A 12,859-nucleotide genomic window follows, 5' to 3' on the forward strand; every position below is an offset into this window, starting at 1 on the left:
TGCAGTCCCCATGGGACCCCATAAGGATGGATGTGGATTGGATGTGGAGGAAGGGGATTGTTTAAAAAGAAACGCGACGTTTTTATTACAGTCAACTTGGAAAATACAAGAGAATTCACCCCTGGAAAATCATTGTTACCACCTAGTTTGCACGCCTCTGCTGATTTTTAAAATCAGATGGTCACAGTTTACTCTGTGTTGTACCTCAAGATGGTAAGCCTGCCCCTCCTCGCCACACTTCCCACGCTGGGAGCGCAGCCTTATGCCGGCTAACTATTTTCACTTGCAGTAACGCACTTTCTAGGAAAATGTGTTGGATCAGTCCTTTCTAGTCATTAACAAAGACTGTGTGTTGTCTTTTCTTTCTCAATGCAGAGAAGTCATTCAGAATTCAAAAGAGGTTCTGAGTTTATTGCAAGAAAAAAACCCCACCTTTAAGCCGGTGCTTGCTATAATTCAGGTAAGCCGAGCCCCTGGTTGAGTGCTACGCTTTGAGGACGCCATTCAGCGTAGAGGAGAATTTGTACAGAAGAGCAGGGTGTTTCTTGTCCCAGAAGTGGTCTTAACAGGGAGGAGAGGGCAGAGATGAAAATACTGTCCTTTCCCTCTTCCTTTGGACATTTCGCTTCTACCAGGTTACTGGTTAGTTACCTCCCTGCTTGAGTGGGTCTGTTGTGAGTCTCTCCTTTGGGTGTGGAGCCTGACTCAGGGCTCAGTGTCACAACCCTGGGATCATGAGCTGAGCCAAAATCAAGAGTCGGACACTCAACCAACTGAGCCACCCAGGCACTTGGAGAGTGAGTCGCTTGGAGAGACCAGGAGGTAGGCACCCACATCAGTTGTGTTCCATAGGGCATACTGTGTCCGTATGTACTCAGAGACTCTTATCAGATGTGACTTGAATGTGATAAGGAGAAAGTTCCCGCCTTTGGCAGACGCTCGGTGAGGCACGGTACTTAGTGCTCTTACTACGAAACCTGGTAAAGCCTGCTGTAAGCCTGAAGGGCCACACGTCAACACGTGTCAGAAGGGCTTGGCATTTCATGTACATCTCTTGGCTGCGGCCCCTTCGTTCCCAACTGTAGTTGGTGCTGTTTGCCGTCCTTCTTGGCATCCCCATGGGGTAACAGGTGCAGGGCAGTCAGGAGGTGAGCCAAACCGGGAAGCTCACGCAGCACAGCAGCTGGGCCGCCACCGTCGTTTTTGGCACGCACATAATGTGTCAGAATGGCAGCCTGGAGTCCCATCAGTGCTGTGATTTTCGAGACCGTGGAGCAGTGCTCAAGTCACTTGCATTCTTGGGGGTCTGTCTCCACATCCCCTAAAATGATAGGCAAGCAAGAGGGGTAGTAAGAAAAGCTATCCGAGCCTGGACCACCTGGGATTCTGCTTGCTGATAGGTTTCCAGCTACGAGCAAGTCGTCTAAACCCCTGTGTCTGGTGTCTTCATTTAGAAAGGGTGCGGCTGGGTGGCTGCACAAGCCTTAGGAGGGCTGTTACTTTTTAAAAGGAACATAATTTGAAAGCTGAGAAATTGATATATCAATAAATACCAGCTATTAGTCTCCTTCTGTGAGCAATGAGATTCTGTATTTCCTTCCCTTTCTAATAAATTGGGTAATTTATAATCACAAATTTAGTCTCCGTATTACGTTTTGTGCTTTTTCGAGCTATTTTTGTTGCTGTTACATTCTCCTTCTTACTCCCATCTCCTAAGGCAGGTGATGATAACTTGATGCAGGAAATCAACCAGAATTTGGCGGAGGAGGTGAGGATTGTTGAATTCTACAAATTCATCATAATTCTTTGACCCTGCGTCCTCTCACAGTGACAGAAGAACCTTGTGTTCCTTTTGCAGGCTGGTCTGAACATCACTCACATTTGCCTTCCTCCGGATAGCAGCGAAGCCGAGGTAACGACCACGGGCTCTTGAACCCAGGGTGCCTTCCTCTGTAGACGTAACATACCGGTTAGCATGTCTTAGTTGTCATTGGAAAAGATCAGCCTTGTCTTGTGGCTGAATTCTTAGAGGGAAGAGTTCACTTTTCCCTCTCGTGTAATTGCTCCTTTGTCTGTTTGTCCTTTCGTACGTGTTTCTGTTGAAGACTTGAGCCAGGCGTGATGACTTGGGTTGTGTTCTTTGACCACAGCAGCAGCATCTCACGGAAATTGTCTGGGTGTCGGGGTCTGGAGGACTAGTTCTGGTTTTGCTCTGTCCTGACGGGTTGTTTGTCCTTGGCCATTCCTTTGGCTTCCCTGTGTCACAGTTGCCTTATCAAGAAAATAAAGGAATAGGATGAGATCATCTTCAGTGTCCTTTCCAGGCAAATGCTGTGGGAGTAATAATTGCAAGTGTCATCTCAAGCCTGGGAGAAGCAGCCACCCCCATAAGCAGTGGTGAGGACACTGGACCACGGGCCACGCTAGCGTTTGGTCCTTGTGTGGCTAACGTTTCTTTAGACGGGCTGCGGCAGCGAAGATTTGGTTTGACTGCCAGTGATGGAAAACCTCAAATAACAGAATATGAAATAACACAGAAGTTTGTTTTTCTCGTACATAAGTAAAGTCTAGAAGCAGGCTGGTATGGTGACATCACAAGGTCACCAGAAACTTAGTCTCCTTCGATCTTGCTGCTCTGTTGTCTGTTTTGCTATCTCATATCCACGATAACAGACTCAACTCTGTACATCACATCCACATTCTAGCCAGTGTCAAATAAATCCAGACTGAGTAAGGAGAGACATAATTCAAAAGGATTGTTGCAATAGGGAGTATACTCTGACCATAAGATCTATAATCCTCTGAGAGGTAGGCAGAAGGTTTTAACTTTTACAGGGAGGAGTAGAGAAGGCCAGAAAGAACTCAGTGTGAGAAAGTGGGATGGGAGGGGCCCTTGATGGGATAGTAGGTTAGAGAATGTTTTACTGTGGCCAGACTCTATTCTCAGAAAGAGTTGTCTGCTAACCAAGTGAAGGATGGGTCAACGTTGAGCAAGCTGGGGGACGGAAGGAAACTGACATATTCAGCATTTTGTTCAGATTGAGCAGTGGAGGCAAGAAGTTCACCTAATCGTTGAGGAGACAGTGAATGGGAATTTTTAAGAGTCTGTATCTGGTTCTTTGCAGAATACGGAGGATGGGGGGGATTTTTAAACCTTCCTTGTTTTCCCAGATCATGGGGCTCAGTTCAGCAACTTGTCACCAGCAAGAAAAAGGAAAGACAAGGACAATGACAGGTTCCCAGTCTCTTCCCTTCAGGAACGGTTCCTGAAAGTAACAGTTATGCTTCCGTGCCATTGTCCTGAACCTAATTGCTTGGTCGCGGAACAAGGGGAGCTGGGAAACATAGTCTTTACACCAGATGGCCTTAAACCATTTATTATAGCACCTAAAAATCAAGAATTTATTACTAAGGAAGGAGGGAAAATGTATACGGTCAAACCGTTTCTGCCACACTTGCCTTTATAATATATTACAAATATTGACACCTGTCATACCAGCATTAATAAACGCAGAGATATTTGTTGTCCCTCTGCAGAAGGAAACCCACTGTCTGCGTGTAGGTTGCTTGCCACTGGTACTGCTAGCCCTTCACTTTTCTTATTCCCTGACTTATTTTTTGACAGAGTCATCTATTCCGTTTTTCTTTGACATTCTGGTGAATGTAAGTTTGTATGGTGGTGGTATTACTATGTTGGAAAAGAGTAAGGATCTTAATTTATAATTAAGCTTCTGTTGTTGCTTCTGCCACATCCTAGGTACAGGTAACAACAGACCCCTCACTTCATACTGGGCTCTCATTTGATGTCACTCCCTCTGACCACCCCAACCTGTCATTACTCCGTTAGCCCTTTACCTTGCTTAATCTGCTTTAGTTTTCTTTACCATCATTTACCATTTCCAGAGATTATACTGTTATTATTATTATTACTTTTTGTTTTCCCTCTTGTCTTCCCCACTAGAACGTAAGCTCAAGGAGCGCAAGCATTTTGTTCACAACTGTATTTCCTGTCTTAGAACTGGCACAGAGCAGGTGCTCAAAACACGCAACAACTATTGAATGAGTGAAAGTGTGGTGAATAAAGGAAACAAAGTTTTCTTTCTGGTTTTTGTGTATCACACAGTGTTTTCCTCTCTCACCAGGTGGAAATAGCCACGGTGATTTTTGCTAGGCAGTGAAACCGAGGTAGTAAAGCAATGCTTCTCACAGTGAAACCCGTGTCCGTGGGCTGGTATCTCTTTTACTTCTGAACGAATAATATTGTGAAGTGGAATGAATCCATATGTTATCTCCTGGCATGAAATAGAGACAGACGGGACAGAGCATTTCGTACTGAAAGACACACCTAGCCATTCATTAGCTTTTACATTTTTTGCATTACCTTCCTAAGCTGTACTGTGGTCTTCTTCAGAAATAGTGAGTTATTTTAGTGTTTCCTATAAAAAGGAGATATCTGTGCTTTGAATTTATCAATCATAAGCCTTCAGAAATGCTTTCTGGGTCCATTCAGGTCCAGGGAACAGGAGGGTCTGAGTGTTGCCTTCTTCGGGGTGACAGTTGGGAAGCTTTTGTGGAACACGTTGTGTTTGAAACACAGGCTTGTCTGGGCCAGCTTGGAACACTTGAGATTCGTGCCTCCTGGTCTCCCTGAAAGCTGGCAGTGTGTCTCACTCAAGTATAATCATGGACACGGAATTGTCTTTTGTCTACCTCAGTGTTTGCTTTGGTTTTACTTTGTTCTGTTGTGGCAGGGAGTAGCACAATAAGAAAGACTGAGAAGTCACTAAAATTCAGCCACACTCCTTCTGAAAGCTTTTATAAACATGGTGAAAAGAGAAAATAGATTTTCTTCATTCTGCTTTACTGCAAGTCTTCAACAGGGAGTGAAAAAAAAATGATAACAGATGCATTTTTATGACTCTATTTTTTTATATAAAGCTTCTTTTGTTGGGTCTTATTTTTGTAGAACTGATTTTAGGGTTTTTTTTTTCCTCTGTAGATTATAGATGAAATCCTGAAGATTAATGAAGATACCAGAGTACATGGCCTTGCCCTTCAGATCTCCGAGAACTCGTTTAGTAACAAAGTCCTCAATGCCTTGAAACCAGAAAAAGATGTGGATGGGTGAGAAAATATAAAAGAAAACAATCAAGTCTTATTGCTATACGAGCTTTTCTACTGTGACCTATTTTTCCTTTTAGTTCCACTGTTTCAACTGTGTCCGTAATTAAGAGTGGAAGAAATCCTTTAACTATTTCAGGAATTTGAGGGCTTATTAAATTCCATTACATACTGTAAGAAAGTTACATATCTTGGAATAGGCACTTGGCCTTTCATAGGGCTTGGGTGCCATTCTGGAAATAACGTCCTTCATACCATGACATTCATTTCATGACCTCCTGTCTGACTTACAGAGTCCTTGGCCAGCCTTCCTCTTCTAAATAAGCTTTTCCTTGAAAATTCTGCCAGACTAAAGAAACAACCCAGAGTCCTGAGTCACCAGCAGTACCCTATGCTTCCTTAGTCCCAGTCCAGTTGAGGAAAGCAAAACAAGCATTTTATTCATAATACAAGGTTTTATTTGAAATGAGAGGGAAAGCTACAAATATGTGGTGCGCTAATATTTGTCTTTGACTCATGTCCTGGCGTGACATCCGCTTGATGAAATGTGGAGTACTGCCCATCCATGTGGACTATCAGGACTTTTCTCGGGGGTTTAAAAACCTTATACTCCTACGTGGAAATAGGAAGTGTTTTGTACTGTGGCCAAAAAGAATATCATGTATTTAGCATTACAAGGTTGTAGACAAATTTAAAAATTAGACTCCCAATCCAGTATGTCCCGTGGGAGCTGGATTGAAAGGCTGCCACCTCCCGGACACACCCAGGCTTCTTCCGTTCCTCTAGCCTCTGTGGGCACTCAGACCGAGGATAGACCCCAACGCAGGTTGGAAAGTTGTCATGAAAATCTCTGATCCTGTGCTAGACTAACCAGAGGGAGAAGAAGCCCTTGTCAACGAGAAAACATCCAGAACGTGGTATCAAAGTGTAATTTCAAATTTTTGGTGAAAAGAGAGAGCTATGAAAACTTGTGTGTGTCTCCATTTTGTTACTAACTTGTATTGAGAGCATCGGTTTCAGCCAGATAGTTAGGGACCATACAGTCCTGGATTTGAATGAGGAAGAGCGTAGAAGCCATTCAAAGGACATGGTTGCCCAGGTTTTATTTCTTAATTTCCTAAGGAGGTCAGTACTGATGTTAAATGGGGATCAGACTTGTGAATCCCGTGTTTTGCTAAGTCACCCCAGATTTCTAGGATTGGTCCTGGATTTTGATACTGATTGAGATATAAATTCCCTCAAGGAGAAAGTGGGCTCAGCTGCATGACAATGGTGTTGCGCACTTTAGCGACACCATTCCATGGAGTGCATTGAACAGAGCTCCCTGCAGTTGTGCACAGCGAGGCCTTGCATGGCCTGCTGCCGTGGTTCTGCTGTGCAGGCAGGTTGGCCCAACCCACAGCGGCCACTGCACAGAGTCCCAAGGCACTGCTCTAAGAAGCTAGTGGCCTTCATTACTGTCTACTCTTTAATTTATATTTAATGATTTATTATATCCTGTCTATCCAACAATCATGTGGATATTGTTCGGGATTAATATGTGTGAGTTACAGGTGAGTGAGCTTTGACCAAGTTTTGACTTAAAATTTTCCTTTTTTTCCAAATTCAGAGTAACAGACATAAACCTGGGGAGGCTGGTCCGTGGGGATGCCCATGAATGTTATGTCTCACCTGTGGCTAGAGCTGTAATTGAACTTCTTGAAAAGTCAGGTATGATTGCTCCTTCAGAAATGCTGTGATTTTCTTTTTTGGGGGGAGTTACTTGATTTTTTAATAAGGATTTCTTTCCAGAAGATTCTAATTGAAACATGGACGTGATATTCAATGGTGGCTCTTTTTCTCATCTTCTAGGAGATACAAATGCCTATGACAAACTTTTCTAACAAGATTAACTGTATTACAGTTTTGAAAAGAAACTGGTCAAGATGAGTGGCCTGTTGTGAACAAAGGCTTGGCTTCTGTCATGAAACACTCAAAATAACAATGAAAAATGTTCAAGCTTCAACTTCTCAAATCTGTCAATATGTAAACTTAAATAAAACTTATATTTAAGATTTAAATGAGGAAGCAGTCAGACATAGTGCAGGGTTTGGAAACCTCGATTGGGATTTATCAGTGAGCAGTATCTCCTTCAATAATCAGTATTTAATTTCCATTATTCTCCCGTTGACCTTGCTCTTTTATGTCGGTGACATAGATATGAATAATTTCTTTTTTTTTGGCTATCAGATTCAAGGAGTAAATTATTACTGTGTGTTTCATATATTTTAAGGACCTTTTAGCTGAGTATATAAAAATTTAACTAAATTTTTCTCTATTCCAGCTTAGTAAAAGAGAAGCAAATGTTCCTCCTCCACACCCAAACATAAACTATCAAACAAAACTTGCAAAGTATTTAATGTCCCAAATATATAAAGAACTTACACAACCCAATACCCAATAATAATAATAATCCAATTAAAATATTAGAAATGTCTGAATAGACATTATTCCAAAGAAGACATACGGGTGGCCTACAGGCACAAGAAAAAGTGCTCAGTATCACTAATCATCAGGGAAATGCTAATAAAAACCACAATGAGATATCGCCTCACACCAATGAGAATGGCTAGAATCAAAAACAAAAGAAATAACAAGTGTAGATGAGGATGTGGGGAAAAAGGAACCCTCGTGTACTGTTGGTAGGAATGCAAACTGGTGCAACCACTGTGGAAACCAGTATTAATTAATTTAATTAATTAAATTAATTAACTAATTTTTAATTAATTAAAAAATAGAATTACCATATGATCCAATAATTAACACTACCTGGATGTTTACCCAAAGAAAATGAAAACACTAATTCCAAAAGATACATGCTCTCCTATGCATTATTTACAATAACCAAGATATGGAAGCGATCTAAGTATCTACTGACAGATGAATAGGTAGAGAAGATGTGGTGTACATATACAATGGAATATTACTCAGCCATAAGAAAGAGTGAAGTTTTGCCATTTGTGACAAATATCATATATTTCACTTATATGTGGTATCTAAAAAAACAAACAAACAAACAAAACAGACCCAGAAACATAGAGAACAAACTGCTGGTTGCCAATGGCGGGGGGAAGCTTGGTGGGCAAAATGGGTGAAGGGGAGTAGCAGGTACAGGCTTCTAGTTACGGAATGAAGAAGTCACAGGAATAAAAGGTACAGCATGAGGAATACAATCAGTGGTATTGAAATAGCATTGTATGGTGACAGGTGGCAGCTATGCTCACGGTGACCATAGCATGACATACATTCTTGTCGGATCGCGATGTTGTACACCTGAAACTAACGTAACGTTGTGTGTCAACCATACTTCAGTAAAAAAAACTCCTTCAAAATATATATGAAAGTTCCATTAGAAGATTGACTTTTGATATATACCTTTCAGACATGAGCCATTAAGCTGAGATAACCCACGTAGACACTGTTTTTCCATCATGTGAATGATCAGGATGGTGATTCTCCGTCACTCAACCATAGCATTCACAAAGAAAGAATAAATCATGGCTGATAGTCATTGTAGGCTGTAACTTGGCTCAGAGGGCGAAGTTTTAAAAGGTGCTTTTCTCCTTATGCTAAAACTGCTTGGGAGGAAGGCTCTGAAGTTTTGATTATAATACTGAATTTCTATGTGGTGGATAGGTGTCAACTTAGATGGAAAAAAGATGTTGGTGATAGGAGCCCATGGGTCTTTGGAAGCTGCCCTACAATGCCTGTTCCAGAGAAGAGGGTCCATGACCATGAGCTCCCAGTGGAAAACACCTCAGCTTCAAAGCAAGGTAAGCGTCTTTCATGTGGGAAACATCATTTCAAGTGCTTACCTAAGAAAAGGAAAAGGACTAGAAATGCATAGGCTAAGCATTGAACATAAGAAGTGAGAGAAAGAACAGCAGAAGATATCAAAGGATGAAAAGAATAAAAAAACAGAGATTAAAGAAATAGAAAGCAAATATATGTGAGAGATTATCAACTAAGCCAGAAGTCGGTTCTTGGAACAGTCTAGTAAAATGGAAACACCACTATCCAGAATAAGCGAAACAAAAAGAGAACACCAGAAACATGAGGAATGAACAAAGGGACGGAACTGTAGAACAAAAATTATTTTCTAAAAAGGAGGCTATGAACAATTTTAGACTGGTAAAATTTGAAAATTTGTATGAAATGAAAACTTCTAAAAAATGTAACTTACAAAATGGATTTAAGTAAAATTTATTAGACTTATATACAAGACGTTGGATCATTCTACCCACCAAACATGCAAACAAAAGGAGTTCTACCACCATCAAAGAAAAAATCATATTCTGGGGCGCCTGGGTGGCACAGCGGTTAGGCATCTGCCTTTGGCTCAGGGCGTGATCCCGGCGTTCTGGGATCGAGCCCCACATCAGGCTCTTCCGCCATGAGCCTGCTTCTTCCTCTCCCACTCCCCCTGCTTGTGTTCCCTCTCTTGCTGGCTGTCTCTATCTCTGTCGAATAAATAAATAAAATCTTTTAAAAAAAAAAATCATATTCTTTTCTCCAAGGAATAGAAAAAGAACACTTTCTAATCCATTTTATGAGTGCCCACACCAGAGGATAGGATGTTGAAGGACAATTACAAGTTCATTCCATCTATGAACATAGATAAAATAATCATTATCAGAATGTTAGCAAACCAGATCCAGCACCAAGTTATCACAGAATTGCAAGCATGGTTTAATATCAGAAAAATCCATTAAAATCTACTGACATAATTCACCACATTATCAGATTAAAAACTATGCTGTCACCATCATAGATACAGAAAAGTCATTTGATAAAATCCCTTATGATTTTTTTCTCTAAAAAACCTCTTAGTCTAGGAAATTAAAGGAATTCTTTAACCCAGTAAATGTCTGCAAAAAGTTAGAGCAAGTATCTCATTTAATAATGAAATATTAGAAACATTTCTTGTAAAATTTGGAAAGATACAAGGGTGCCTGTTATCAGTACTCCTAATCAGCTCAGTATGGGAATTGCTAGACAGTGCTGTAATGTGAAGAAAGGGAGAATTTATAATGATTAGAAAGGAAGATACCAGACTGTCATCAATCCTAGATGATTTTATTTTTAGGGACGCCTGGGTAGGCTCAGTTGGTTAAGCGTCTGCCTTTAGCTCAGGTCATGATCGCAGGACCCTGGGATCGAGCCCTGCATTGGGCTCCCTGCCCAGCAGGGAGCCTGCTTCTCCTTCTCACACTCCTCCTGCTTGTGCTCTCTCTCTGTCAAATAAATAAATAAAATCTTTAAAAAAAAATAAAATTTACACAGAGATAGAAGGGCAAAAACAAGACAATGGTGAAGAGATCTTGAGCTGTAAATATCAATGTGAAAGAATTTTTTAATATAGCAGTCGTTGAAAAACATTTGCAAAAGGGTATATTGCATGTGACACCATTTATTTAAGGTCTAAAAGCAAGGTTTTAGGACTACGTATATAAAGTAAAAGAATAAAGAAATATATGGTCCTTGAACCAAATCAGGCAACCATTCACCGGGTCAAAGATGTGGGTGTAGGAGGAAAGGAGACCCAACTTCCATTGGTCATGCCTTTTTTCTGGGCAATGGGCTGGGTATCCAGGTTAATTCTATCATCCTTCTACATTTTCATGGCTGGAGCAGTTAATAAAGTTTTTAATTTCAAAAAATGGCAATGAATTTTTACAAATTTCGAGCAAAGTGAAGTTAAATTAAAGTGTGTTAGGGACAATAAAGTAACTGCAGAACAACATCGAAAAACACACATCCCTCATGTTGCCCCATGAGAACAGACACGAGCAGATTGTAGTCTTGCCCGGGGTAGGCAGGTGTCTCGACGGAGAAGTGTAATATTTGAGTGGCAGATGGATCTAATAAATGGATCTAATAAATCTCTTTGATTCAGGCAGCTCAGAAACGTGGTCTCTCAAGTAAGCTCAAAACCTATGTGCCTTTTTAGCAGTGACCACACGGTGGCAGCCTATTCAAGAAAATCCGAGGACTACACTTTGTAATTCAGAGCCGAGAATTTTTGATTTGGAAGCTTAGTGGAAGAAGAAAACAAACCCAGCTCTGAACTCAACAGCTGTGGTGAAAAAGAGAAGAATACCTTCATTGGCAACTGAATGTTTTCACAGCTGTCACAGATAGTTTGCTGGTTGTATCTGTATTTTGGTAAAACAAAGACATCTTTCAAAGTACTTTTTTATTATGGAAACAAATCACCTTGACTGTTCTTTGGGATAAATCTCATCCTAACTCTGAGAACGATTAAGTGGCTTTACTCCCTAGAGAATCTAGAAATTGGGAAACTTTCCTGTTTTCAGATATCCTGGAAGGTTCTCTTGAATAGTTTATGTTGCCTCCTGCGTGCCATTCTGCGTCCCGAGTCCTGGGGACTTAAGATGGCACCTCCGTGAATCTTAGAGACTGTGCACTTTCTCCTTACTGCTTCATCTTTTAGCCAAAAATGTGGAAAGGAAGGTTCAGGGCTCCTCCTGCTGGTCTTTGAAATTGATTTGGCCTCTGGAATTTGGCCCCCCTCTCCCTGGCCTACTTACCACTTGTCGCAGCACAAGACAAAGCCTTATTCTTTCCATTTTTCATGCCAGAGCCAGCACTTCCCTAGCCACGGACCTCCCCGCAGATGTGCCTCCGTGCTTCTCCCTGACATGTGGCTTTTCACTCTTCCTGTATTTTATTTCTAAAACACAGGCCATTGCTAGGGCCTTGTTTCAGAGGGTCAGCAGATCTCTGCAGACCACAGTGGTGGCAGGTAGTGTGGTACCAACAGCACCTGGGCACGGGGTTGGCATCATGGGGCAACTGCCCGGGTCAGGGTGGGTCCACCCTCACTTGCCAAACACCCTTAGCAACCCTTCACTGTGAAAAACAGCGAGCGTGTAAGTGTAACAACAGGTCAGGATTTTTGTTTTCTCATTTCATCAACAATGAATAAATAGTGCAATGTAAGATTATAGTACATTTAGATTCTCCTTATCAACAGTGATAAGAGTTGGGGAAAGAAAAGGGGAAACAAAGGGTTATGGCTATTAGGTCGAAGGAAATCATCTTTGCAAAGCATTTGTTACAGGCCTATTTGTACCTTACATGGCACAGCCTCCCCCCGTTGGCCGTCTGGTTGGGGATTTCCATCATGAGAGGTTTGAGGATCAGGAGTGACCACATAACATTAGAGTCCTGCCTACCACCTCCTACATTACACGTGGCCTCTCCAGTTTGGGATGACCTACAGGCGATCACTGCCTGTTGCGACCAGTGGGAACTGCCTTGGAGGGTTTGGACTCAAACACGTTTGTGTTCTTGGTAAGCAGTAGGACATAGGCCTTATTGACAAACAGCTCTGGTTCAAGCCTTAGCTGTCGCTTAACTTTTCTGAACCTTGTCTCTCCTTGTGTAGAATCAGGGTCATAACACTCCCGCCCTCATAGGGCTGCTGGGGGGATGCAGTCGTACAAGTGTGCTTAACACAGAACTTGGCACCTACAAACATCCACATTAGTAGCTTGGTTGCTGTTAATGTGAGTCAGGAGGGACACTGGCCGGTTTCAGAATGTGGAAAAGTCAGTGGGTCAATGAAATCATAAGGAAATAAGCTAATAAAATACTGAGACCTAGGTCTCTCATTGGAAGCCCAGTAGACACGCTTCCAATGTATGGCTGGCAGAAGGAGAGAGTCGCTGTGGGA

At 41.8% G+C, this 12,859-nt stretch overlaps 1 protein-coding gene across 1 annotated transcript in view; it reads left to right on the plus strand.

The window, feature by feature from the left end:
• Positions 1 to 353: 353 nt before the first annotated feature.
• The window catches only part of MTHFD1L (methylenetetrahydrofolate dehydrogenase (NADP+ dependent) 1 like), a 70,123-nt gene continuing 57,617 nt past the window's right edge, over positions 354 to 12,859 (plus strand). The window contains exons 1-6 of the mRNA XM_034669296.1: positions 354 to 460; positions 1,718 to 1,768; positions 1,859 to 1,912; positions 5,000 to 5,124; positions 6,731 to 6,831; positions 8,797 to 8,933. Coding sequence (XP_034525187.1) covers positions 1,736 to 1,768; positions 1,859 to 1,912; positions 5,000 to 5,124; positions 6,731 to 6,831; positions 8,797 to 8,933 — 450 coding nt within the window. The 5' untranslated portion in view covers positions 354 to 460; positions 1,718 to 1,735. The remainder of the gene's footprint in view (positions 461 to 1,717; positions 1,769 to 1,858; positions 1,913 to 4,999; positions 5,125 to 6,730; positions 6,832 to 8,796; positions 8,934 to 12,859) is intronic.

This window comes from Ailuropoda melanoleuca, chromosome 10 (assembly GCF_002007445.2).
Source record: "Ailuropoda melanoleuca isolate Jingjing chromosome 10, ASM200744v2, whole genome shotgun sequence".
NCBI lineage: Eukaryota > Metazoa > Chordata > Mammalia > Carnivora > Ursidae > Ailuropoda > Ailuropoda melanoleuca.